The sequence below is a fragment of the Pongo abelii genome, chromosome 20 (assembly GCF_028885655.2).
Source record: "Pongo abelii isolate AG06213 chromosome 20, NHGRI_mPonAbe1-v2.0_pri, whole genome shotgun sequence".
Lineage (NCBI taxonomy): Eukaryota > Metazoa > Chordata > Mammalia > Primates > Hominidae > Pongo > Pongo abelii.
The window spans coordinates 16,508,963-16,535,957 of NC_072005.2; the positions used below are offsets into that span (position 1 = coordinate 16,508,963).

At 51.9% G+C, this 26,995-nt stretch overlaps 1 protein-coding gene and 1 long non-coding RNA gene across 3 annotated transcripts in view; one reads left to right on the top strand and one right to left on the bottom strand.

Moving 5' to 3' along the window:
* Positions 1 to 13,789, bottom strand: part of LOC129051897 (uncharacterized) — a 38,642-nt gene extending 24,853 nt beyond the window's left edge. Inside the window, exons 1-3 of one of the 2 annotated variants that reach the window (XR_008516429.2) lie at positions 13,553 to 13,789; positions 6,770 to 6,877; positions 4,980 to 5,786 (exon numbers count right to left, since the gene is read on the bottom strand). This is a non-coding gene — a long non-coding RNA (uncharacterized LOC129051897). Of the gene's footprint in view, positions 1 to 4,979; positions 5,787 to 6,769; positions 6,878 to 13,552 lie in introns of those variants that run through there. The other variant, XR_008516430.1, reaches the window with a different exon arrangement.
* Positions 13,790 to 14,028: 239 nt separating this feature from the next.
* Positions 14,029 to 17,956, top strand: KLF2 (KLF transcription factor 2). Its single transcript, XM_024237927.3, has 3 exons — positions 14,029 to 14,245; positions 14,479 to 15,298; positions 16,120 to 17,956. The coding sequence occupies exons 1-3, from the start codon at positions 14,171 to 14,173 to the stop codon at positions 16,293 to 16,295; spliced, it is 1,071 nt and encodes a 356-aa protein (XP_024093695.1). The 5' UTR covers positions 14,029 to 14,170; the 3' UTR covers positions 16,296 to 17,956.
* The last annotated feature ends 9,039 nt before the right edge of the window (positions 17,957 to 26,995 follow it).

Here is a 26,995-nt window from a genome sequence, read left to right on the forward strand (position 1 = left end):
GAGACCCATCTCTACAAAACATTTAAAAATTAGCCAGGCATAGTGGCACGCGCCTGTAGTCCCAGCTACTTAGAAGGCTGAGGTGGGAGGATCGCTTGAGCCTGGGAGGTCGAGGCTGCAGTGAGCCATGACCACACCACTGCATTCCAGTCTGGGAAAGAGGCAAGACCCCCCATCTCTAAAAATATAAAATAAAATAAGCTTGGCAAAGTGGCTCATGCCTGTAATCCCAACACTTTGGGAGGCTGAGGCGGGTGAATCACCTGAGGTCAGGAGTTCGAGACCAGCCTGGCCAACATGATGAAACCCCGTCTCTACTAAAAATCCAAAAATTAGCCAGGTGTAGTTGCAGGCACCTGTAATCCCAGCTACTCGGGAGGCTGAAGCAGGAGAATCACTTGAACCCGGGAGACGGAGGTTGCAGTGAGCCAAGATCATGCCACTGCACTTGGGCCTGGGTGGCAGAGTGAGATTCTGCCTCAAAAAATAAAATTTAAAAATGGCTAACTTTATGTTATGTGAATTCCACCTCAATTTTTAAAAAAATGAAAATGCAAAACAAATGGAAAGAGAAGATATTTACACTCCATTTTCCAAGGAAATTGTTACAGGCACCCAGAAACACCCAGTCACCTAAAAGATGTGGAATTTTACAAATACACTTCAAGCATGTTAAATGGAGTCCTTCTGTGACTTACCCCTTCTGTGTAAGATTTACCTCTTACATGAAGAGTTTCTCATCTTGATAGCTGTCATTATTAATAATATATAATGATATAATTGCTTAATAACATCATTACGATTTTCCACCCCAATTATGAGGCTGAAGGGCATCAGGCTGAACCACTGAAATTACAAGGCAAGTCAGAAGGCTGCTCCCACAAAAAGAGCTCCCCAGGAGCCCAGAATGTGGGGCTCAAACTCAACCACTGTCCCCCTGGCCCTGGGCCTCCCCGCTCTCCCCATCAAAATGGACCCATTCCTGCTCCAGGCACCAATTCTGCTGAACACAGAAGACACAGGAAGCCATCTGCTTCCTGGCTGTATGGAGTTGCCTGTTCTGGGCATTTCACACAGATGGAATCTCACACTATGTGGCCTTTGTGTCTGGCTTCTCTCAGCATCATGTTTTCGGGGTTCATCCACGCTGAAGCATGGGTCAGTGCTTCCTTTTCATGACTGAATAATATTCCATATTGTGGATGGACCACATTGTGTTGATCGTTTGCCTGTTAATGGACACTTGATTTGCTTCCCCTTTGGGGCTATTGTGAGTGTGTGTGTGTGTGTGTGTGTGTGTAAGGATTTGTTTGCATTCCTCTGACGCTTTTTTTTTTTTTTGAGATGGAGTCTCGCTCTGTTGCCCAGGCTGGAGTGCAGTGGCGTGACCTCGGCTCATTTCAACCTCCGCCTCCCAGGTTCAAGCGATTCTCCTGTCTCAGCCTCCTGAGTAGCTGGGACTACAGGTGCCTACCACTACACCTGGCTAATTTTTAGAGATAGGGTTTCACCATATTGGCCAGGCTGGTCTCGAACTCCTGACCTCAGGTGATCCACCCGCCTCAGCCTCCCAAAGTGCTGGGATTACAGGCATGACCCACTGTGCCCGGCCAATTTTTTTTTTTTTTTAATAGGGTCTCACTCTGTCGCCCAGGCTGGAGTACAATGACATTATGGGGAGGGGAGCGTGCCGGCCTTCTCTGGTGGGCAGAGCATGTCAGGGAGTCCAACAGGGCTGATCAAAGTGATGGCTTTGCCGGACACAGTGGCTCATGCCTGCAGTCCCAGCACTTTGGGAGCCTGGGGTGAGATAACTGCTTGAGGCCAGGAGATCAAGACTGCAGTAAGTTGTGATCATGCCACTGTACTCCAGCCTGGGTGACAGAGCAAGACACTGTCTCTACATAAATAAATAATAAATTACACTGTACTCCAGCCTGGGTGACAGAGCAAGACGCTGTCTCTACATAAATAAATAACAAATTATACTGTACTCCAGCCTGGGTGACAGAGCAAGACACTGTCTATAAATAAATAAATAAATAAATAAATTACACGTGGTGGCTCATGCCTGTAATCCCAGCACTTTGGGAGGCCGAGGCAGGCAAATCATCTGAGGTCAGGAGTTCGAGACCAACCTGGCCAAATCCAGTCTCTACTAAAAATACAAAAAAAAATTAGACGGGCGTGGTGGCAGGCACCTGTAATCCCAGCTACTCAGGAGGCTAAGGCACAAGAATTGCTTGAACCCGGAGGTGGAGGTTGCAGTGAGCCGAGATCGCGCCACTGCACTCCAGCCTGGGCAACAGAGAAAGACTCCATCAAGAAAAAAAAAGAAAAAAAAGCACACTGAGAGGCAGCGATAGTCTGGGAATTCAGTCCAGACTTTGGAGTTGAACATAGCTCTGCTGGCTTCTCCCTGTGCTTGAAGCTAATGTTCTAAGCTTTGGCCAGAGTCAAGATTTTCTGCTTTGTGGGCCACGTGGTCCCTTTCAAAATGACTCAACTCTGTCGTCATCCCAGGAAAGTAGCCATTGCCAGGCGCGGTGGCTCATTTCTGTAATCCCGACACTTTAGGAGGCCAAGGCAGGGTAGGATCTCTTCAGGCCAGGAGTTCGAAACCAGTATGGACAACATAGACCCTGTCTCTACAAAAAATCAGCTGAGCGTGGTAGCCCACGCCTGTAGTTCCAAGCTACTTGGGAGGCTGAGGTGGGTGGATCAACTGAGCTCAGGAGGTCAAGGCTGCAGTGAGCTGTGATCGTGCCACTGCACTCCAGCCTGGAAGACAGAGCCAGACCCTGTCTCAAAAAGAAAAAAAGTAGCTATAGATGATGGATCTATGAATGGGTATCGCTGACATTAAGATGTATTTATGCACACTGCAATTTGATTTTCATATAATATTTGTGTTTCATGAAGTACTTTTTTTTCCAACCATTCATAAAAGTAAATCCATGCTTAGCTCATGGGCCAAATGAAAAAGCTGCAGTGCCCACATATTATACGATTCCATTCATATAAAAATGTTGGCCAGCGCAGTGGCTCACACTTGTAATCCCACCACTCTGGGAGGCCGAGGCGGGCAGATCACCTGAGGTCAGGAGTTGGAGACCAGCCTGACCAACACGGTGAAACCCTGTCTCTACAAAAAATACAAAAGTTAGCCAACATGGAGAAACCCTGTCTCTAGTAAAAATACAAAATTAGGTGGGTGTGGTGGCAGGTGCCTGTAATCCCAGCTACTCAGGAGGCTGAGACAGGAGAATCACTTGAACCCGGAGGCAGAGGTTGCAGTGAGCCGAGATCGCGCCATTGCACTCCAGCCTGGGCAACAAGAGCCAGACTCTGTCTCAAGGAAAAAAAAAAAAAAAAAGTCTAGAACAGGCAAATCTATAGAGACAAGAAGCAGACTGGTGGTTGCCAGGGGCTGGGGGAGGGGAGTGGGGAGTGACTGCTGATGGGGACAGGGTTTTCTTTGGCGGTGACAGAAATGTTCTGCAGCTAGACAGAGGTGACATTCGCAGAGCACTGAATGTACCAAATGCCACTGAATTGTGCACTTTAAAATAGTTAATTTCAGCCGGGCGCAGTGGCTCACATCTGTAATCCCAGCACTTTGGGAGGCGGAGGCGGGCGGATCACCTGAGGTTGAGAGTTCGAGACCAGCCTGACCAACACGGTGAAACCCCATCTCTACAAAAAATACAAAAGTTAGCCAGGTGGAGTGGCGCACGCCTGTAATCCCAACTACTTGGGAGGCTGAGACAGAAGAATCACTTGAACCTGGGAGATGGAGGCTGCAGTGAGCTGAGGTCACACCACTGCAATCCAGCCTGGGAGACAGAGTGACTGTCTCAAAAATAAATAAATACGTGAAATAAAATAAAATGGTTAATTTCAGGTTATGTGAGCTTCACCTCGATAAAAATGTATATACATATATATATAATTTACATAGGAATATGCATAGAATATAAAGAATTACACTATTGATATTTTGATTTTTTTTTTAAGCTGCAAGCCACCATTTGCCAACCTCCAATGAAGATAAATAAAAATAGCTCCCAGGGATGGAAGGGTTCTTCTAGGAAAAATCTTTTTTTTTTTTTTGAGAGAGAGAGAGTTTCACTCTTGTTGCCCAGGCTGGAGTGCAATGGTGCGATCTCGGCTCACTGCAACCTCTGCCTCCAGGGTTCAAGCGATTCTCCTGTTTGCTACCTTCATAAACACATCATGGGCAGGCATTCTCATGCCCCTTTGATGAATGAGGGACTGATGTTCAAAAAGAAAACATCAGGCCGGCGCAGTGGCCCACGCCTGTAATCCCAACACTTTGGGAGGCTGGCAGGCGGATCATCATTGGGATCAGGAGTTTGAGACCAGCCTACCCAATATGGTGAAACCCCGTCTCTACTGAAAATATAAAAATTAGCCGGGCGTGGTGGCACATGTCTGTAATCCCAGCTATTCAGGAGGCTGAGGTGGGAAAATTGCTTGAACCTAGGAGGCAGAGGGTTGCAGTGAGTTGAGATTGCGCCACTGCACTCCAGCCTGGGCAACAGGGCGAGACTCCATCTCAAAACAAAAAAAGAATATCATTCACTCACGGTCAACAAGCACAAGAGCCAGAATCTAAACTCAGGGTTCCAGCTGTCTATCGCTTACCTCACTGAACAGACCAACTGGGAGGATTAAATGAGAAAATACATCCAGACAAGCCTGGCCAACATAGTGAGACTCCCGTCTCTACTTAAAATACAAAAATTAGCCGGGTGTAGTGGCGTGTGCCTGTAATCCCAGCTACTCGGGAGGCTGAGGCAGGAGAATCACTTGAACCTGGGTGGCGGAGGTTGCAGTGAGCCGAGATCGTGCCACTTCACTCCAGCCTGGGTGACAGAGTGAGACCTGGTCTCAAAAAAAAAAAAAGAAAATACATCCACATCCTCAGCATGGGGCCTAGTATACATTAGGTGCTCAGTAAGTATTGCTCTCTCCCCTTCTTCTGTTCTGTGTGTCAATAAGACCGAGGCAGTAATGGCCTGGCTGGCAAGATGATGATGAGAGGTTCTGATGGGAACTCATCAGTCATCAGCCCAGTGCAATCCCACATCTTCCCCAAGCACTTGCGACCTATTTATATAGCAGTAAGAAAACTCCGGAGGCAGGGCCAGGCGCGGTGGCTTAGGTCTGTAATCCCAGTGCTTTCAGAGGCAAGGGCAGAAGGATCGCTTGAGCCCAGGGGTTTGAGGCTGCAATGACCTATGATCACACCACTACGCTCCAGCCTGGGAGACGGAGCGAGACCCTGTCAAAACACACACACACACACACAAACAAACTCCAGAGACAACCAGGCAAATCACAAAGTGACCTTTCCTATCAGACCTCAGCTCCAAGCATGGCAGCGACAAGGTGGTGACCCGAGATAAGAAGCGCACTTGCAGAGGATGCCTCTGCCCATATCTCTCCGCATCCTCAAGAAACACAGAACTATCCAACATTTTTGCAACATGAGGAGCCAAGTTTTGCAACATACTGAAAAAGGGTTGTGCAAACCTCAGCAGAAACACCCCAATCGCAGCAGCTGGGAGTCATCATCCAGTTGCTGCTGTAATGTGATTGTAATTCCTCCAGTGTTCATAATTTGTCTTGGAAGCTCAGCTGTATTTTACATGACGTGTTTTCTGTAGAATTCCTGAGTACTTGCTCTTGGGATCTGAGCCAAGTGCACACAATAGCTATTTGGGGCAAAACAGCTGGTAAAGAGAAAGGCAGCTTAGACCCTAGAATAAAGTGGAAAGAATTCAAGGTTACTAGAAATGTCCAGGGCCCAGTAAAAGAAGATTGTAATCTCTCTATGTGCAGAAACAGGCCATATACTTCATCAGTTTCCTCTCCATGGCCAGCTCAGCATGGAGCGGAAGCTCAGTATTTATTTGTGGCTCAGACGAAAAACTTCGTTTGCAAGTTTCCTGAGCCCTTGAAGACAGCCCGGCAGGAGACAACAAATGCAAACCTGCACATGTACCACTTATCCAATCCCCTGTTGGTGACAGACATCACCAGTCAATCAGTCAATCACAGACATGACCAATCCATCACAGCACTGGGCCTGGCTACAACCTCAGAATCTGCACCAGCACAATGCTAAAAGCAACTATCATCAACAGATTTGAGGAAAATATTCTGCCTCCTTGATCTACATTTATAATGTTGAGTTGTTAGGAGAAGATAAGGGGCAGCAAGAAAGAGATGACAATAAGATAATCACCATCGAGGCTGGGCACTGTGGCTCATGCCTGTAATCCCAGCACTTCGGAAGGCTTAGGCAGGAAGATCACTTGAGCCCAGGGGTTCAAGACCAGCCTGGGCAACATAGTGAGACCCTGTCTCTACAAACAAAGATTAAAAATTAGCCAGTCGGGCCAGGTGCAGTGGCTCACACCTGTAATCCCAGCACTTCGGGAGGCCGAGGCGGGCAGATCACCTGAGGCTGGGAGTTCGAGACCAGCCTGACCAACGTGGAGAAACCCTGTCTGTGCTAAAAATACAAAATTAGCCAGGCATAGTGGCGCATGCCTGTAATCCCAGCTACTCGGGAGGCTGAGGCAGGAGAATTGCTTGAACCCAGGAGGCAGAGGTTGCGGTGAGCAGAGGTCGCGCCATTGCACTCCAGCCTGGGCAACAAGAGCAAAACTCCATCTCAAAAATAAATAAATTGATTAATTAATTAAATTAAAAATTAGCCAGTCGAGGTAGTACACACCTGTAATCCCAGCTACTCAGGAGGCTGAGGCGGGAGTATTGCTTGAGCCTGGAAGTTGAAGGCTGCAGTGAGCTATGATCGCATCTCTGCATTCCAGCCTGGGTGACCCTGTCTCCAAAAAACAAATCATCATCAGAAAACATAAAGTTCCCAACAGTGGCCAGGTGTGGTGGCTCACGCCTATAATCCCAACACTTTGGGAGGCCTAGGTGAGTGGATCACCTGAGGTCAGGAGTTTTAGACCGAGTCTCCCTCTGTCACCCAGGCTGGAGTGCAGTGGCGTGATTTTGGCTCCCTGCAACCCTGCCTCCCAGGTTCAGGTGATTCTCCTGCCTCAGCCTCCCAAGTAGCTGGGACTACAGATGTGTGCCACCATGCCTGGCTAATTTTGCTTTGTTTTTGAGATGAAGTCTCGCTCTGTTGCCCAGGACAGAGTACAGTCAGCTCACCGCAACCTCTGCCTTCCAGGTTCAAGGGATTCTCCTGCCTCAGCCTCCCAAGTTCCCAAGTAATTGGGATTACAGGCGCCTGCCACCATCCCTGGCTAATTTTTCTATTTTTAGCAGAGACGGAGTTTCATTATGTTGGTCAGGCTGGTCTTGAACCTCAGGTGATCCACCCACCTCAGCCTCCCAAAGTGCTGGGATTACAGGCATGAGCCACCACACCCAGCTAATTTTTGTATTTTTAGTAGAGACGAGGTTTCACCGTGTTGGCCAGGCTGGTCTCAAACTCCTGACCTCAAATGATCCACCCGCTTCGGCCTCCCAAAGTGCTGGGATTACAGGTGTGAACCACAGTACCCAGCCAAGGCTTGCAAAGCTTTGAGGGTAAAGTCACCTAACTAGTTCCAGGCAGGGCTGAGAATGTGACTTCATGCCCAGTGCTCTTTCTCCAACATCATCATTGGCTAAGACTTCATGAGGACAGATAACTATGCAGGCAGGTGCCGACCAGATAGCAGGTTCATAGGACAACAGCAGGAGAGGGTCTGTGCTCCAGGCCCCCTCCCAGTGACAAGCCTCTCCTGCACAGAGAGATTCCGCAGTGCCTGAGATCCCCTAAAAGACTCATTCACTCATCCTCACAATCAACCAGCAAGTACTGTTGAACACTGACAAATGCCATCTCATATTCTCAAAAGGAAACTGAGGCTCAGAGGTTAAGTGGCTTGCCTAAGGTCACACAGCTAATGTGGCAATTGAAGTTCTTCTAGGTTGGGCATGGTGGCTCATGCCTGTAATACCAGCACTTTGGGAAGCCAAGCAGGAGGATCGCTTGAGGCCAGGAGTTAAAGACCAATCTGGGCAACATAGTGAGACCTCATTTCTCTCTTTTTTGAGACAGAGTCTCGCTCTGTCATCCAGGCTGGAGCACAGTGGCGCGATCTCAGCTCACTGCAACCTCCACCTCCCGGGTTCAAGCAATTCTCTGCCTCAGCCTCCTGAGTAGCTGGGACTACAGGTGCCCACCACAATGCCTGGCTAATTTTTGTATTTTTAGTAGAGACAAGGTTTCACCATGTTGTCCAGGCTGGTCTTGAACTCCTGACCTCGAGATCCACCCGCCTTGGCCTCCCAAAGTGCTGGGATTACAGGCGTGAGCCAACATTCCCGCTTTTTTTTTTTTTTTTGAGACAGGGTCTCACTCTGTCGCCCAGGCTGGAGAGCAGTGGCACGAACTCAGCTCACTGCAGCCTCTGCCTCCTGGGTTCAAGCGATTCTCATGCCTCAGCCTCCCAAGTAGCTGGGACTACAGGCACGTGCCACCATGACCAGCTAATTTTTGTATTTTTTGTAGAGATGGGGTTTCACCATGGTCTCTTTTCACTCTGGTCTTGAACTCCCAACCTCAGGTGATCTGCCTGCCTCAGCCTCCCAAAGTGCTGACATTACAGGTATGAGCCACTGCACCTGGCCCACAAGACCAGCCCACGAGACCTCGTTTCTATAAAATAAAATGAGAAGTTCGTGTTCTTTCCTTGCACTGGCAGCTCTCTGCATTGGTTCTGCTGGCCAGGCACTCTGCTGAAATGTTTCACGCTGCCCTGGGAGGTCCTCAGTGGGTGGCCACTGTCTTTACATCACGTATGTTTCAACAAAGCGGGTCCACAGAGATGAGTCAAGGGAGGCCCCTGTCTTGAGAGGTTCACTGTCTGGAAAGGAAGCCAGGCAGGAGAACAGCTGGTTACCATGATGTATGAGTTTCCTGTGGTAGCCGCAACAAAAGACACAGACTGGGTGGCTTCCAACAATGGAAATGTATTCCCCACAGTTTGAGAAGCCAAAAGCCCCAAATCAAGGCATCAGCAGGGTTGGTTCCCTCTGGAGGTTCCAAGGGAGAATCTTCTTTTTTTTTTTAGACGGAGTCTCACTCTGTTGCCCAGGCTGGAGTGCAGTGAGTGCGATCTCGGCTCACTGCAGCCTCCACCTTCCAGGCTCAAGCGATCCTCCCACCTCAACTTCCCGAGTAACTGGGACCACAGGTATGCGCCACCATGCCCAGCCAATTTTTGTATTTTTTGTAGTGAGGGGGTCTCACTTTGTTACCCAGGCTGGTCTCAAACTCCTGGGCTCCAGTAATCCTCCTGCCTCGGCCTCCCAAAATGTTGGAATTACAGACATGAGCCACCACACCCAGCCATCTGAGAAAGAATCTGTTCCCTTGGCTGGGTGCAGTGGCTCACGCCTGTAATCCCAACACTTTGGGAGGCCGAGGCAGGCAGATCACTGGAGGTCAGAAGTTCAAAACCAGCCTGGCCAACAAGATGAAGCCCCATCTCTACTAAAAATACAAAAATTAGCCGGGCATGGTGGCACGCACCTGTAATCCCAGCTACTTGAGAGGCTGAGGCACAAGAATTGTTTGAACCCAAGGGGTGGAGGCTGCAGTGAGCCAAGATCACGCCACTGCACTCCAGCCTGGGCTACAGAGCGAGACTCTGTCTAAAAAAAAAGAAAAAAGAAAAGAAAAGAATCTGTTCCCAGTTTTGCTGCTGGTGGCTCCAGAGATATCCCTGGGCCTGTGGCTGCCTCACTCCAATCTCTGGCCATCTTCACATACCCTTCTCTGTGTTTGTGTTCCTGCGTCCTTTCTCTCCTAAGGACTCTTGTCACTGGATCAGGGCACACCTTAATCCAGGATAGTCTCACCTCAAGACGCTTCATGATGTCTGCAGAGAAACTCTTTTTGTTTTTGAGACAGTCTCACTCTGTCGCCCAGGCTGGAGTGCAAGGGTGCGATCTCGGCTCACTGCAACCTCCACCTCTTGGATTCAAGTGATTCTCCTGCCTCAGCCTCCCAAGTAGCTGGTACTACAGGCGCAAGCCACCATGCCTAGCTAATTTTATATTTTTAGTAGAGACGGGGTTTCCATGTTAGCCAGGCTGGTCTTGAACACCTGACCTCAGGTGATCCACCTGCCTCGGCCTCCCAAAGTGCTGGGATTACAGGCATGAGCCACTGCGCCCGGCCAAAGAAACTCTTTCTAAATAAGGTCATAGTCACAGGTGCCAGGGATTGAGACTCAGATATTTCTTTGTGGGGCCATCATTTAACCCATTACTCACGGATTGAATTACTCAGGGCAAGACCCTGTCTCTACAAACAAAAATCAGCCAGGCATGGTGGTGCGCATCTGTAGTCCCAGCTACTTGGGAGGCTGAGCTGGGAGGATGGCTTGAGCCTAGGAGTTTGAGGCTACAGTGAGCCATGACCGCGTCACTACACTCCAGCCTGGACGACAGAGCAAGACCCTGTGTCAAGATAAATAAATAAATAAACTATGCATTATTATTATTATTAGTTAATAACAATATATTCCTCTCTGCTCAGTAATTGTCACAAATGCACCACACTTATGCAAGATGATAATAGGAGAAAGGTTGGGGTGGTGCGAGGGGTGCTACCTGGGAACGCCGTGTACTTTGTGCTCAATTTTTCTGTAAACCTAAAACTGCTGTAGAAAATAAAAGTCCAGACCGGGCGCTGTGAGTCACACCTCCCAAATCCCAGCACTTTGGGAGGCCGAGGAGGGCGGATCACTTGAGGTCAGGAGTTTGAGACCAGCCTGGCCAACATGGTGAAACCCTGTCTCTACTGAAACAAAACAAACAAACAAACAAAAATTAGCTGCTGAGCATGGTGGCGGGTGCCTGTAATCCCAGCTACCTAGGAGGCTGAGGCAGGAGAATCTCTGGAACCCGGGAGGCAGAGGCTGCAGTGAGCCGAGATTGCGCCACCGCATTCCAGCCTGGGCAACAGAGCAAGACTCTGTCTCAAAAATAAACAAATAAATAAAGTACGTTAGTTAAGGGAGGTTGAAAAAAAAGAGAGAGAGAGAGACAGACAGACAGACAGAGATGGACAGAGCTGCACAAGTGGAAATGGAAGAAAGGAATGGTGGTCGGGGGCGCAGTGAACACAGAGGGGAATGGGTTTGGTGTGTTTCAGGACCCAAACAGAGACAGTGAGAGAGGAGGAAGGCAGAGAGGTGCCTCAGACAAGCTGCAGGTGCCAGTGAGCAAGGTTCGGAGACCCAGGGGACCAAGGTGCTCTCTGACAAACTAGAGGATTGCTGTGGTCGGAGGTATGACTATTATTATTATTATTATTATTATTATTATTATTAGACAGAGTCTTACTCTGTCACCCAGGCTGGAGTGCAGTGGCGAGGTCTCGGCTCACTGCAACCTCCACCTCCCAAGTTGAAGCAATTCTAGCCTCCTGAGTAGCTGGGATTACAGGCACGCGCTGCCACGCCCGGCTAATTTTTGTATTTTTAGTAGAGACAGGGTTTCACCGTGTTGACTAGGCTAGTCTCCAACTTCTGACCTCAAGTGAGCTGCCCGCCTCAGCCTTCCAAAGTGCTGGGATTACAGGTGTGAGCCACTGCGCCCAGCCAGCGGTCTTGGCCAAAGCAAAGGAACAAACAAACAAAAACCCTTCCCGGCAGCTGCCCAGGCATCCTATATCCTTGCGGAGAAATTTCTGATTCCCTTAATCTTTCCATCATTATCATACGGGGAAACTGAGGCCCAGAGTAAGGCAATTCAATTCCCAAAGCACACAAGCAGGCCCATCTCCCAAGCACTGGTAGAGAATTCAGTGTCACACAAGATGTCACCTACTTCCACAACAAAGAAAAGAGCCTGTGTGAACTCACAATAGCCATTTGGGGTAAGGTACTATTCTTATCTGCATTTCAAAGATTGAGGAGGCAAGCCCAAACAGCCAAAGCCACTGGTTCAAGGTCACACAGCACATGCTCAGTGGCTGAGGCTGACTCGCAGCCATTTCGGTGGCAACTGCAGAAAGCAAGTTTGTACTCAACTTGAAGTCTCCGGTGACTGGGTTTGGTGGGGGCTGCAGAGGGGACCCTGCAGAGTGCATTTCTGCAGGGGCTGAGAGTCCAAGCTTCCAGAGCAGGAGTTGCCTGCATCCCTCACCACCTGGCTCCAAGTTCCTCCTTGGGATGCTCTTCCTCCAATACCCACATGGTCCCCAATGACTTTTTCACATTAGCTCACATTTCACCTCCTGGGTGAGATTCAAAATTTCCCCATTTCTTCCCTCCCGCTCCCTCATCTCACACTCACTTTCTAGTCCCATTTTTCTTTTTAAACCCCTATCAGTAAGGCCAGGCGCAATGGCTCACACCTGTAATCCCAACACTTCGGGAGGCCGAGGCGGGTGGATCACCTGAGCCCAGGACTTTGAGACCAGCCTGGGCAACATAGTGAGACCCCATCTCTACAAAAAAAAATACAAAAAAAAAATTTAGCCAGGCATGGTGGCATGCACCTTGTAATCCCAGCTACTTGGGAGGCTAAGGCAGGAGGATCGCTTGAGCCCAGGAGTTCGAGGCTGCGGTGAGCTGTGATTGTACTACTACACTCCAGCCTGGGCAACAGAGGGAGACCCTGTCTCAGAAAAACTCAAATGAATAAACCTCTATCCTTCCCTCCTCCACTAAAGTGGAGGTCCCCTAGGGTAGGGATCTTGTCTATCTCTTGGTTACTGTGTCCCCAGTGCCCACTCAGGGCTGGCAGACAGTTGTAACAGGAGTGACAGTCCCTGGCCAGCAGGGATATGGTGTGGGGGACAGAGGTGGAGCACTGAAGGGACCCATTGGGCAGCATTGTCCTCTGACGCCCCTGATGCTGGAGCTGTATTGGGGGAATGACTGTCATCACCATCCTCTGAGTTACTTAATTCACTTATGCAAGTCAGTAAAGGAACCCAGCCTGCCTGTGCCTGCTGCACCTCCAACTTCTCCCAGCCACCTCTGCCTCAGTTTCCCTGCACTTGACGGGCTTACTTGAGGTTGCGGAGGAGGGGGTGGGTGTCTCAAATGTCAAAGATTTAATGTGTCTTGATGTTACCACACAAAAGTTCTGTTTGTTTTTTTGAGACAGAGTCTCCTCTGTCACCCAGGCTGGAGTGTAGTGGTGTGATCATATCTCACTGCAGCCTCGACCTCCTGGGCTCAAGCGATGCTTCCACCACAGCCTCCCACTATACCCAGCTAATTTTTTTATTTTTTAAGAGATGGGGGCCACTGTGTTGCCCAGACTGGTCTTGAACTCCTGGCCTCGAGTGATCCTCCAGTCTCAGCCTCCCAAAGTGGTGGTATTACAGATGTGAGCCACTGCGCCTGCCACTGCGTCTACACAAGGTGTTTTTTTTACACTGCGTCTACACAAGGTGTTTTTTTTACAGGGTGATGTGCACACGGTGGGTCCCTCTGGGTGGTCCCACAACAGATGAGGGGCCCAGCCTCACCCATCCATGAATCCTGGAGACTTCAGGCTTCCCATCCACCCAGGATTCTGCAGCCCTCTCTGAGGCTGGAGCCAATCTCCCCTTCGGTCAAGGGATCCGGGGAGGCCGCCAAGCCCGGTGCTCCCCTGAGAGTCTCTGAGAGGCCCCGACACCGCCCCCGCTCCAGGTCCCCGGGATGCTCGCGCAGGCGGGAGCCCGGGGCGCCCGGGGGATCCCTGAGCGTCACGCCGCTGTTGTGGAGCGCGTGTTGACAACGTCGCCGGGGAGACGGGCGGGGGCGGGGCCCGGGAGAGGGGGAGGCGCGGCCCCGGCAGCGCGCGAGGGGCCGGGCTGTCAGCGCAGGGCCCAGGCCGCCGCAGTGGCCACGGCCGCCGCCGCCAGCCGGCTTATATACCGCGGCTAAATTTAGGCTGCGCCCGGAGCTCGTCCCCATCCGGGACGCGTTTCCGCCGCCGCCGCTTTGGCCCGGCCCCCGCGCGCGCCGCGCCTATAAGGCTTGGGCGGGCCCGGCCGCGGCCCACAGAGCCGTCCCCGCCCGCCCGCGCCCCGACCAGCCCGGCCTCGGGCAGCCACTCACCGGTGTCCCCCGTCCGCGTCCTTCCTCCCCGGGTCCCGGCCATGGCGCTGAGTGAACCCATCCTGCCGTCCTTCTCCACTTTCGCCAGCCCGTGCCGCGAGCGCGGCCTGCAGGAGGTGAGGGCGGCGAGGGCGGCGGGGCGGCCGGGACCGTGGGCGGCGGGCTCGGGGTAGTAGAACGTGGGCTGCGGGGTGACAGGACGCGAAGGCGGTGACTGCAGACTCAGGAGAGGAGGATGCAGGCCACGGGGATCGCAGACTCAGGGTGGTAGAAGGCGGGCAGCGGGGGCGGCAGGCAGCGCCCCCCGATCCCCGCCGCCCACTCACGCCCATTGCCCTGTCGCCCGCAGCGCTGGCCGCGCGCCGAGCCCGAGCCCGGCGGCACCGACGACGACCTCAACAGCGTGCTGGACTTCATCCTGTCCATGGGGCTGGACGGCCTGGGCGCCGAGGCCGCCCCGGAGCCGCCGCCGCCGCCGCCCCCGCCGCCTGCGTTCTATTACCCCGAACCCGGCGCGCCCCCGCCCTACAGCGCCCCCGCGGGTGGCCTGGTGTCTGAGCTGCTGCGACCCGAGCTGGACGCGCCGCCGGGACCCGCACTGCACGGCCGCTTTCTGCTGGCGCCGCCCGGCCGCCTGGTCAAGGCCGAGCCCCCTGAAGCGGACGGCGGCGGCGGCTACGGCTGCGCCCCCGGGCTGAGCCGTGGACCGCGCGGCCTCAAGCGCGAGGGCGCCCCGGGCCCGGCGGCCTCGTGCATGCGAGGTCCCGGGGGCCGCCCCCCGCCGCCGCCCGACACCCCGCCGCTCAGCCCCGACGGCCCAGCGCGCCTGCCCGCGCCCGGCCCGCGCGCCTCTTTCCCGCCGCCTTTCGGTGGCCCTGGCTTCGGCGCGCCCGGGCCCGGCCTGCATTACGCGCCGCCTGCGCCCCCAGCCTTCGGTCTCTTCGACGACGCGGCCGCCGCCGCGGCAGCCCTGGGCCTGGCGCCCCCCGCCGCCCGCGGTCTCCTCACGCCGCCTGCGTCCCCGCTGGAGCTGCTGGAGGCCAAGCCAAAGCGCGGCCGCCGCTCCTGGCCCCGCAAACGCACCGCCACTCACACCTGCAGCTACGCGGGCTGCGGCAAGACCTACACCAAGAGTTCGCATCTGAAGGCGCATCTGCGCACGCACACAGGTGGGCGGCACGCACGGGCCGGGAGCGCAGGCGGGGGGACGCGGGAGGAGAGGTCGGATTCCCAGCGCGCGCCAGAAAATGAATTTAGGACCTCCCTTGGGGCGTGGCTAAGGGGAATCGGGTAGGGGGTGCACGCTTAGGACTCCCCAGGAGGCGTGGCTCGGGAGGTTGGTTGGGGGGGCACACAGGAACACTCCCTAAGGAGGTGTGATCCGAGAGGTTGGGGTGGGGGCTTGCAAGCTTAGAACGAGGGGGGCCTCAGGAGGTTGGGAAGAGCACTTAGAAAACCTCCTGGGGGCGTGGCTAGGGAGACAGTCTCAAAGAAGAGGAGGGGGAGCAGGTTTAGGAACAGCTGGGCACTTGGCTCAGAATCCCCGGGGTTGAGGCTCAGGTAGTTGGGGAGTAGGTGCGCGTTTAGGAACCCTGGGGAGATGCTGCGTCTCAGGAAGTTGGGGAGGGCGCGCAGGCTTGGGACTCCTCTGGGGACAAGGCTCAGGACCTTGGGGAGGGAGTGTGCACTGGGAAACCCTGAGAGATTCCGTGTCTTAGAATGCTGAAGAGAGGGTGCATGCTTAGGACCCGTCGGGGGGTGTGGCTGACAACAGTGGGGAGTGGACCTTGCGCTCCTCCGACCCCCTGGGGGTGAGGATCCGGATTGTGGGGGGAGTTGGGGGTGTAGGGCGAGGATCACTCAGGGGCGCAACACTACCGCGGGGAGCGCGTCAAGGCCCTGGTTAGGGATAGGTTGCGCTCGCCGGGGCAGCTATACGTGCCCTGTCCTGGGAGGGAAACTGAGGTTCACTCTCGCCCCCTCCCTGCAGGTGAGAAGCCCTACCACTGCAACTGGGACGGCTGCGGCTGGAAGTTTGCGCGCTCAGACGAGCTCACGCGCCACTACCGCAAGCACACGGGCCACCGGCCATTCCAGTGCCATCTGTGCGATCGTGCCTTCTCCCGCTCCGATCACCTGGCGCTGCACATGAAACGGCACATGTAGCCGGGACGCCCCCGCCCACCTGCGCGCGGCCGTGGCGGGTCCCACGCGCCGGGCGCGGCCCCCTCCCAAACTGTGACTGGTATTTATTGGACCCAGAGAACCGGGCCGGGCACAGCGTGGCTACAGAGGGTCTCCCTCGATGACGACGACGACGCCACCACCCCAGCCCCTGTCTGTGACCGAAGGCCCGGTGGGAAAAGACCACGATCCTCCTTGACGAGTTTTGTTTTTCAAAATGGTGCAATAATTTAAGTGGCATCTTCTCTCCCACCGGGTCTACACTAGAGGATCGAGGCTTGTGATGCCTTGTGAAGAAATAAGGGCCTTAATTTGTACTGTCTGCGGCATTTTTTATAATATTGTACACAGTGATTGTGACAAATATTGTATTACTGTACATAGAGAGACAGGTGGGCATTTTTGGGCTACCTGGTTCGTTTTTATAAAATTTTGCTGGTTTTTTTTTTTTTTTAATTAAAAAGTTTTGCATCTTTTAAAAAAAATCACAGCACTGGTCTGGCTGCTTGGAACTGGGGCCTTGGGGCACTTGGGAGGAGGGGGGAGCAGAAAGTTTGATGGAGGGCAGCCCCACTAAAGCATCGTGTGCAGTGGGTCCTGCCTCTGCCCCAGCACCCGGACTGCCAGCTGCTGTGCCCGCCTGCCAGGAACCTGTGGGTTTTTCTGTAAATTTAAACACTGCATTTTAGGACTGAGGGAGGGTTATTTTAAGGTTGTTCTTTGAGCCATAAATTGCCTCTTTGCCCCACAGCTGGGGAAAGTGCTGGTCCCACTGACGTGGCCTCCTCTACATTGAAAAAAGAAAAAAAAAAACAACTTACCTCTTCCTGGAAGCCTCTGAGGTTTTAGCCAAATTTCTGGAGTGCCAGCTCTATTTTTATTTTTATTTTTATTTTTAAAGGGGGTTAACCTGCTGAGTTTCTGGCATGTTCTGCCCTTTACTCATCTTGACATTTAGCAAGTCTTTTCTTAAGGGGTGAGTTCCCCATTCTGCTAGGGGAAAACAGTGAAACCTGCATTCGAGGGCCATGCATGAAGCTCTTTTGCAGATGAGGAAACGGAGGCCCAGAGGTAGCGGCAGGGTGGTGGAGTTGGGTTGTTAGCCTGCTCTGTCTGCCTCCAAGGGTCCCTGAACCCCACTGGAAGGGAGTGGTGGCTTTCTACGATGACTCACCTGTTGTGTGCATTGGAAGGCTAGGACAGCCTCCCCTGTAGGTCTCCTGGTGCAACACATTCACTGCCTCAATGGTAGGAGGTGACCAGTCTGGAAACCCACCTAGAGAGCAGAGGAGACCCCTAAATCCCACCACCCCGAGTGTCTCAGTCAGGCAAGGAGGTATCTCTCCCCCCACATTTCCCCTGCCACCCCTCACCTTCCCCATTCTCAGGGGCCCGGGGTAACCATGACCACCAACCATTGCATAAGTTTCCAGAAAGTGAAAATAGCTCGTAAGCAGCGCCTGCTTTAAAACACTCTCACCCCGTTGCGACAGAGGCTGGGATTTCCTCCCTCCCTCCATCCTTCCTCCTCCCCAACTACAGCAGCCCTGGAAACAGCTGAGAGGTGTTTGGTAATCCACGAAAAGCAGAAATACGAGTTGACAATCTGATTCATTTTTCGAGAGTAAATAGCCTGGCCTCACTTCCGCTGGTGATGAAGGGTGTGAATGTTTTTGAGCCTCCTGTACCCTCTGTGTGCAACTTCTGCAAAAACCGTCCCAAGACAGAATGTTGGCCCCTCGACCTGGGGAGATGATCCCCCTTTTTAAAAGCTGGCCTCTGCAGTGCAGGGGCAGAAGAAGGACTCGCGAGTGGTTTAAAACAATATTTTTTAAGGGTCTCCAGGTTTCCCTGTTCAGCTTGAACTTAGTGATCAAGCTATTTTTCTTGCTTATTTGAAAATGTCTTCCAGGTTTCTCCTGGAAGCTTCTGAGTCCAGCGAAAGGCAAATCGTTCACGGGGCTGAAGCTGTTGAGTTTCTGTTTCTTGCGTGTCTGTTCTGTTGGGGAACAGACAGAATAGAAAGTGTGATCGTTGAACACACAGTTGTACGTTTCAACAAGAGACACCAACTCAGGCAGCGCTAGGTCATACCGACTAATCCAGAAGTGTCCCATCATCATTTTTTTCTGCCCCTTTCTGACACTCAAATGCCAATTTCCATCAAATATCTTCTGGATCTGTGATGCTCAGTGGAGAGTGACCCAGTCTGGGAACATTTTTGGTTGTCAACTCGGGGGTGCTGCTGGCATCTGGTGGACAGAGGTGGGGGATGTTGCTAAGCATTCTGCAGTGTACAGACAGCCCCCACCACAGAGAATGGCCCAGCTCTGAATGTCAGCAGTGCTGAGGTTGAGACATCGCCTCTGGTTCCTAAAAGATCATTGCTCTTATCAGCAAGAAGGTGATTCTGTGCCAGGAAGCAAGCTTTGGTGGCAAATGCCACCCAGAAAAACGTACAAAGAAAACCTCACCCTGGGGCCGTCTTCACCTAAGATTCTACAACCCAATCCCAATGCAAGTTTTTCTTTCTTTCTTTCTTTTTCCTTTTTTTTTTTTTTTTTTTTTTTTGAGATAGTCTTGCTCTGTTGCCCAGGCTAGAGTACAGTGGCACAATCTCAGCTCACTGCGACTTCTGCCTCCCGGGTTAAAGCAATTCTCCTACCTCAGCACTCCCTAGTAGCTGGTATTACAGGCACGCCGCCACCATGCCCAACTAATTTTTGTAGTTTTAGTAAAGATGGGGTTTCGCCATGTTGGCCGGGCTGGTCTCGAACTCCTGACCTCAGGTGATCCACCCACCTCAGCCTCCCAAAGTGCTGGGATTACAGGAGTGAGCCACCGCACCCAAACTCTCTCTCTCTTTCTCTCTCTCTTTCTTTTTAGAGTAGGAGATTTGTGGTCACTGGCTGAATTCCTTTTCATGGCTGTGATTTTCACTATATTCTTTCTTTTCCCTAGGCAAAGTTATAATCATTTGTCCATGCTGTTTTTCCCCCAGTTATACATTTGTATTGTCATTTTCATGGCTGCATAATATTCCTTTTAGATATGGCAGGAGTTATTTATGCAAACAAGCACTGTGGGTAAAAGGGTTGAAAAGGGTGAAGGTTTTATTTTGTTTGGTTTGAGATAGGGTCTCATCTGTCACCCAGGCTGGAGTGCAGTGGCACAATCACTATAATCTTGACCTCCTGGGTTCAAGCAATCCTCCCGCCTCAGCCTCCCGAGTAGCTGGGATTACAGGCATGCATCACCATGCCCAGCTAATTTTTAAATTTTTTTGTACAGAGGGGATCTCACTATATTGCCCAGGCTGGGCTCAAACTCCTGGGCTCAAGCAATCCTCCCGCCTCAGCCTCTCAAAATGCTGGGATTATAGGTGCAGACCACCAAGCCCAGCTATGGCGGGGGGTGGGGGAGAGGTGACAGTTTTGAGGGGCTTATTGGCATGGTGCTGGGGAGAGATGTAGGAGCTACTTTTCTGCTAGGCACTTCCTGTAGTTCTGGGGGCCCCAGCACCCAGGCAGGCTGCAGAATGATGTGGTGTGAAGTGGGAGGAGGAAGGGGGCGTTGTCAGAGGGCAAGATGTATATAGGCTCACCCCTGACTCAGCACCCAGCCCTGTCAACACGGTTGAGTCAGCACCCGTGCCCGGCAGCCCCAGGTGGAGTCCCAGGACCATAGGCTCAAGCTGACTTGTCAGGTGCCAGGGCTGGGTGGCTCCGATTGCCCCGGCCTGAGCTGTCAGCTGTGCCAGACCAGTGAGCATCAGCCTTGGAGCTGGGCACGGCAGTGGCTCATGCCTGTAATCCCAGCACTTTGGGAGGCCGAGGTGCAGGGATCTCTTGAGCCAAGGAGTTGGAGACCAGCCTGGGCAACATAGAGAGACTCTGTTTCTGGGGAAAAAAAAAAAGAGAGAGAGAGAGAAGAAAGAAAAAACAAAAGACATTTGGAGCTGAATCATTCTCCAGTGCGGGGCCACCCTGTGCACTGCAGTGTTCAACAGCATCTCTGCCCTTCACCAACTCAATGCCAATTAACACCCGTCCCCTGGCCAGACCCGGTGGCTCACACCTATAATTCCAGCACTTTGGGAGGGCGAGGCGGGTGGATCACTTGAGCTCAGGAGTTCGAGGCCAGCCTGGTCAATATGGTGAAACCCTGTCTCTACTTAAAAAAAAAAAAAAAAAAAAATTAGCTGGGTGTGGTGACAGGCGCCTGTAATCTCTGTAATCTCAGCTACTTGGGAGGCTGAGTCAGGAGAATCACTGGAATCTGGGAGGCAGAGGTTGCACTGAGCTGAGACGGTGCCTGGGTGACATAGCGAGAGTCCATCTCAAAAAAAAAAGAAAGGAAACCCCTCAGATCAGCCGTGCGACTTTGCCTGCCTGTGCCTCAGTTTCCTTATGTGGAAAATGAGTTTGCTGCTGTGAAAATGAAATGAGACACTAAAGCTCAGAGCCCACCCCTGGGGTGTGGCCAGCACAGTGAGTATCCTCTGATAAAGTTGGTGTGCCTGAATTTTAAGGCCCCTTCCTCCCTCTCTCTCCCTCTCCCCACAACCCTCTTTGCTCATTCATTCATTCATTCACCTGTTCATTCAGAAGATGCTCTGTATGGCAAGCAGATATGACTCAGAATTTCAGGAGTGACTCTGGCTGGGCGCAATGGCTCACACCTGTAATCCCAGCACTTTGGGAGATCGAGGCAGGCGGATCACCTGAGGTCAGGAGTTCGAGACCAGCCTGGCCAACATGGTGAAACCCTGTCTCTACTAAAAATACAAAAATTAGCTGGGTGTGGTGGCGGGCGCCTATAATCCCAGCTACTCGGGAAGCTGAGGGACGAGAATTGCTTGAACCTGGGAGGCAGAGGTTTCAGTGAGCTGAGATCACACCACTGCACTCCAGCCTGAGAGACACAGCGAGACTGTCTCAAAAAAAAAGAAAGAAAAAAAGTGACGCAGCCTCTGGGCCTTGACCAGAGTCAGTGCCAAAATGTTTGTCGCATGACCTAACTTCATGCTAACGGTGGACCCTGTGACTCGAGCTTGGGTGCTTTCATTCTGGGCACCTTCAACAAATTATCTCTTTCAACCTCCCCACAAGCCTGAGGGTTGCCTACGCACCCCCATTTTCTAGAGGTGGAAAGTGGGATTCAGAGAGGGGAAGGTTAGCTGGGGGACCTGGTGCAGGTGGCAAAGCTGACGCTTCAACCCGGGTCTGCCTGGCCTGGCCCGCAACTCCTCCTGTGCCTAGAAACATCTGAATGCACCGATGCATCAGGTTTTCCCTGTTTCCCTCCACACACAGGTTCTAGGGGTTCCTGGAAGCCCTGCTGAGTTCCTTCTAGGCTTTTGTCTAAAAGGAACTGAGAAGCCCATTTTCCAGGAATATCCCAGACAGGGAGGGACAAGGGGACAGGAAGAGGCTGGGTGAATAGGGTTCCCTGAGGTGCCCTATAAGAAGTTAGGAGGAGGCCGGGCACAGTGGCTCACGCCTGTAATCCCAGCACTTTGGGAGGTCGAGGCAGGTGGATCATTTGAGGTCAGGAGTTTGAGACCAGCCTGGCCGACATGGTGAAACCTCGTCTCTACTAAAAATACAAAAATTAGCTTGGAGTAGTGGTGGGCACCTGTGATCCCAGCTACTTGGGAGGCTGAGGCAAAAGAATTGCATGAACCTGGGAGGCGGAGGTTGCAGTGAGCCGAGATTGCACCATTGCACGCTAGCCTGGGAGACAGAAGAAGATTCCATCTCAAAAATAAATAAATAAATAAGAGGAGCCTGGGGGCCAGGCACCATGGCTCATGCCTGTAATCCCAGCACTTTGGGAGGCTGAGGCAGGTGGATTACTGGAGGTCAGAAGTTCAAGATCAGCCTGGCCAGCATGGTGAAACCCCATCTCTACTAAAAAAAAAAAAATACAAAAATTAGCCAGGCGTGGTGGTGCGCACCTATAATCCCAGGTACTCGGGAGGCTGAGGCAGGAGAATCGCTTGAACCCAGGAGGCAGAGGTTACAGTGAGCCGAGATCGCACCACTGCACTCCGGCCTGGGCGACAGAGCAAGACTCTGTTTCCAAAAAAAAAAAAATGCTAAACATGGAATTGCCTTAGGCCCCAGTGATTCCATTCCTAGGTATAGTCCCAAGAGAAATAAAAACCGGGACACAAACAGATACTTGCACACGCACGTTCAAGGCAGCACCATTTACACGCGCCAGACGGTGGAAACAGCCCAAATGCCCATCAACTCATGAATCAATAAAAGTGTGGTGTATCCATATGACCCAATGGTTTTTGTGTTTGTTTTTTGGGATAGGGTCTCGCTCTGTTGCCCAGGCTGGAGTGCAGTGGTGCGATCACAGCTAACTACAGCCTCGAACTCCTGGGTTCAAGCGATCCTCCCGCATCAGCCTCTCAGGCTGGTTCCTACTAGGGGCTCCCCTGGGTGCAGAGGCCAGGCCCAAGTTGGTGCCAGTTAGGGAAGCTATCCTTACAGTTCTAGAAGGGATACTGAGCCCAGGAGGCTGGAGACAGGGGCCTCACGAACCCTCTGCTCGTAGCCTGAGCTCTTTCTCCAGCGTGACTTGATCTGCCCCATCACCCTGTTTTCTCTCTCATCCCATATTTTCTTTCTTTCATTCTTTCTCTTTATTGTGATTAAATATATATAACATAAAATTGACTGTTTTTGTTTTGTTTTGTTTGAGACAGGGTCTCACTCTGTTGCCCAGGCTGGAGTGCAGTGGTGTGATCACGGCTCACTGCAGCCTTGACCTCCTCAGGCTCACGTGATCCTCCCGCCTCAGCCTCCAGAGCAGCTGGGACTATAGGAGTGTGCTACTACGCCTGGCTAATTTTTCTATTTTTTGTAGAGACTGAGTATCACTGTGTTACCCAGGCTGGTCGCAAACTCCTGGGCTCAAATGAACCGTCCACCTTGGCCTCCCAAAATGCTGGGATTACAAGAGTGAGCCATTGTGCTTGGCTAAAATTCACTTTTTTTTTTTTTTTGCGACAGAGTCTTGCTCTGTCACCCAGGCTGGAGTGCAGTGGCACGATCTCAGTTCACTGCAACATCCCACCTCAAGTGATTCTCCTGCCTCAGCCTCCCAAGTAGCTGGGATTACAGGCGCCTGCCACCACACCTGGCTAATTTTTGTATTTTCAGTAGAGACGGGGTTTCACCATGTTGGCCAGGCTGGTCTCAAACTCCTGACCTCAGGTGATCCACCCGCTTCGGCCTCCCAAAGTGCTAGGAATACAGGCGTAAGCCACCACACCCAGCCCAAAATTGGTTATTTTTAAGTGTTCAGTTCAGCAGCATTAAGTACATTCACAGCATTGTGCCACCTTCACCACCACCTATCTCCAGAACTTTTCCCTTCTTCCCAAACTGAAACTCTGATCCCATTAAACACTCACTTCCCATTCTCCCTCCCCAGCCGCCGGCCCCCACCCTTCTTCCTTCTGTATCTACAAATTCGAGCACTCTGAGGACCTCCTAGGAGTGGAATCATACAGTATCTGTCCTTTCCTGCAGCTTATTTCACTCAGCATAATGTCTTCAAGATTCATCCACGTGGTAGTGTGTGTCAGAATTTCCTTCCTTTTTATGACTGAGTAATATTCCATTGTGTGGAAGGACCACATTTTGTATGTCCATTCATTCTTTGATGAACACTTGGTCATTTCCACCCCTTGGCTGCTATGAACATGAGTGTGCAAATACCCATTCCAGCCCCTGCTATCAGTTTTTTGGGGATGTGTCCCTAACAGTGGAATGGCTGGATACCCTTTTTTATTTTTTGTTAGTATTTTTTGAGACAGAGTCTCACTCTGTCGCCCAGCCTGCAGTGCAGTGGTGCAATCTCGGCTCACTGCAACCTCTGCCTCCCGGGTTCAAGCGATTCTCCTGCCTCAGCCTCCCAAGTAACTGGGATTACAGGCATGCACCACCTCACCCAGCTAATTTTTGTATTTTTAGTAGAGATGAGGTTTCGCCATGTTGGCCAGGCTGGTCTCGAACTCCCGACCTCAAGCGATCCTCCTGCCTCGGCCTCCCAAATTGCTGAGATTACAGGCGTGTGCCACCGCGCCTGACCTGGGTATCCTTTTTTAAACTTTATTCGTGGCTGCTGATACGCTCAAAAGAGTTTTTCTTTCCTGAGCAGCTCGCCTAAGAGCCATTGACCCAGGCTGAGCATCTTCTGCAAGCATCCCTGAGAGCTCAGATTCACACCAGCCGGCATCTGTCGCCTCAGCCTGCAACATTCTGGGCCTCGATTTCCTCTTCTTTGCAATGGGGGTGACAGCGCAGAGCAGTGGGAGCACGGCCAGTGCCCTGGCCTTGGGGGCCGCCCGGAAATCGGGGTTTTGCAGCAGCCTGGGTTGTGCAGAGAGGCAGAGGCTGTCAGGGAGATGGACGGGCCTGCGGTGGAGGTGCCGCTCACACCCGGCACGCCCACCGCCTGCTCAGCCCACAGCCTGCTCTGCGCAGCCAGCTCCCCTCCCCACCCAGGCCCCGGCCATCCCAAGACAGCCTCCTCCAGAGGGGACACAGACCCCTGCACATCAGACCCAGAGACTCTTAGACAGGCCGGAGACTAAGCTGAAAAGCCCTCACTCTGCAGGGCGGGGAAACTGAGGCCCGGGTATCCAAATCCTCCGGCAGACAGACGCCAACCAACCTACATGGGTCTTGGGGTCTTCCTGAGCCACAAACGCAAATCCCACAGGAGGAGCTGGTCCCGCAGGCGGGGTTCCTGCCAGGGATGTGGCTTGCCAGGATTTGACCCCGTTTTAACCTAGAACAGCCAGGTGTGCTGGCTCATACCTGTAATCCCAGCACTTTGGGAGGCTGAGGTGGGAGGATCACTTGAGGCTGGGAGTTTGGACCAGCCTGGGGAACATAGCAAGACCCCATCTCTTAAAAAAAAAATTAGCCAGGTGTGGTAGCATGCATCTATAGTCCCAACTACTCAGGAGGCTGAGGTGGGAAGATCACTTGGGCCCAGGAGTTTGAGGCTGCAGTGAGCTATGATTGTGCCACTGCACTCTGATATGGGTGACAGAGCAAGACCCTGTCTCTAATAAATAAATAATTTTTATAATTCATTATAAAATTATAAATTTTATAAAAATTAATTTCATTTAATTTAATAAAAAAAGCAAGGTAGCTCATGCCTGTAATTCTAGCACTTTGGGAGACCAAGACGAGCAGATCGCTTGAGGCCAGGAGTTCGAGACCAGCCTGGCCAACGTGGTGAAACCCTGTCTCTACTAAAAAAAAAAAAAAAAAAAAAAAATTAAGCCGGGCGCAGTGGTGTGCAGGTATAGTCCCAGCTACTCGGGTGGCTGAGGTATGAGAATCACTTGAACCCAGGAGATGGAGGTTGCAATGAGCCACGATTACGCCACTGCACTCCAGCCTGGGCGACAGAGTGAGACCCTGTCTCAAAATAAGTAAATAAATAATATAATCTAGAACGATGTAAACAGAACATTGCATTGACATTTTGTCAATTGCCACAAAATTGACATTTTGTCAATGGTTTGTCATTGCAAGACATTTTGTTTTTTCTCTCCCCGCCATCCCCCCTCCTTTTTTTTAAACATGGGGAGTTTATAAATCCATGAGACCTAACAAGCAGCTATAGGACACTCCACAACAGCAGGACACACTTTCTTCTCGAGGGTGCAAGAAACATTCCCTGGGAGAGGCCAAAGAAGAAATCCAATGCATTGAAAAGGATCGCAATTCTATAAACTATGTCCTCTGACCACAGTGGAATGAAGTGAGAAATAAGAAACAGAGAGGAATTTGGCAAACTTAAGAAATATGTGGAAATTCAAGAACGCACTTGTAAAGACAAGGAGGACCTTCTCTAAGATTCATCAGAAAATCCTAGCATTTGAGACCAGCCTGGGCCACATGGTGAGACCCTCCATCCATAGAAAAAATACAAAAAAATCAGCCGGGCCTGGTGGCATGCGCCTGTAATCCTAGATACTCAGGAGGCTGAGGTGGGAGGATCACTTGAGCCAGGGAGGTGGAGGCTGCAGTGAGCCGTGATCACATCACTGCACTCCAGCCTGGGCAACAGAGTGAGACCCTGTCTCAAAAACAAAGAAAAGAAAAGGAAAAAAGAAAAAGGCCATGTGTAGTGGCTTACACCTGTAATCCCAGCACTTTGGGAGGCTGAGGCAGGTGAATCACCTGAGGTCTGGAGTTCGAGACCAGCCTGGCCAACATGGTGAAACCCCGTCTCTACTAAAAATACAAAAAAAAAAAAAACACAAAAAAAACAACACACACACACACACACAAAACAAACTAGCTGGGCATGGTGGCAGGCACCTGTAATCCCAGCTACTCAGGAGGCTGAGGTAGGAGAATTGCTTGAACCTGGGAGGCGGAGGTTGCAGTGAGCTGAGATCGCACCATTGCACTCCAGCCTGGGCGAAAAAGTGACACTCTACCTCAAAAAAAAAAAAAATAAATAAAATAAAATAAAGACCAAAAAGAAAATTCTAGCAGTGGGAAGGTCCTTTAGGGGCCTGAGCTCCTGAGTGGGGACCAGTCCGGCTTTGTGCAGGGACTCAGTGCACCTGGGGCTCTCTCTGCAGATATGAGATGTGCATGGGCTCTTCTGGACGTTGCCCTAGTGAGTTC

Excerpts from the sequence above, each read along its gene's own strand:
- KLF2 (XM_024237927.3), top strand. The coding sequence starts at position 14,171 with ATGGCGCTGAGTGAACCCATCCTGCCGTCCTTCTCCACTTTCGCCAGC. Across the intron at positions 14,246-14,478 it reads GCGAGCGCGGCCTGCAGGAG|CGCTGGCCGCGCGCCGAGCC; the intron begins GTGAGGGCGGCG and ends TGTCGCCCGCAG. Across the intron at positions 15,299-16,119 it reads GCATCTGCGCACGCACACAG|GTGAGAAGCCCTACCACTGC; the intron begins GTGGGCGGCACG and ends CCCTCCCTGCAG.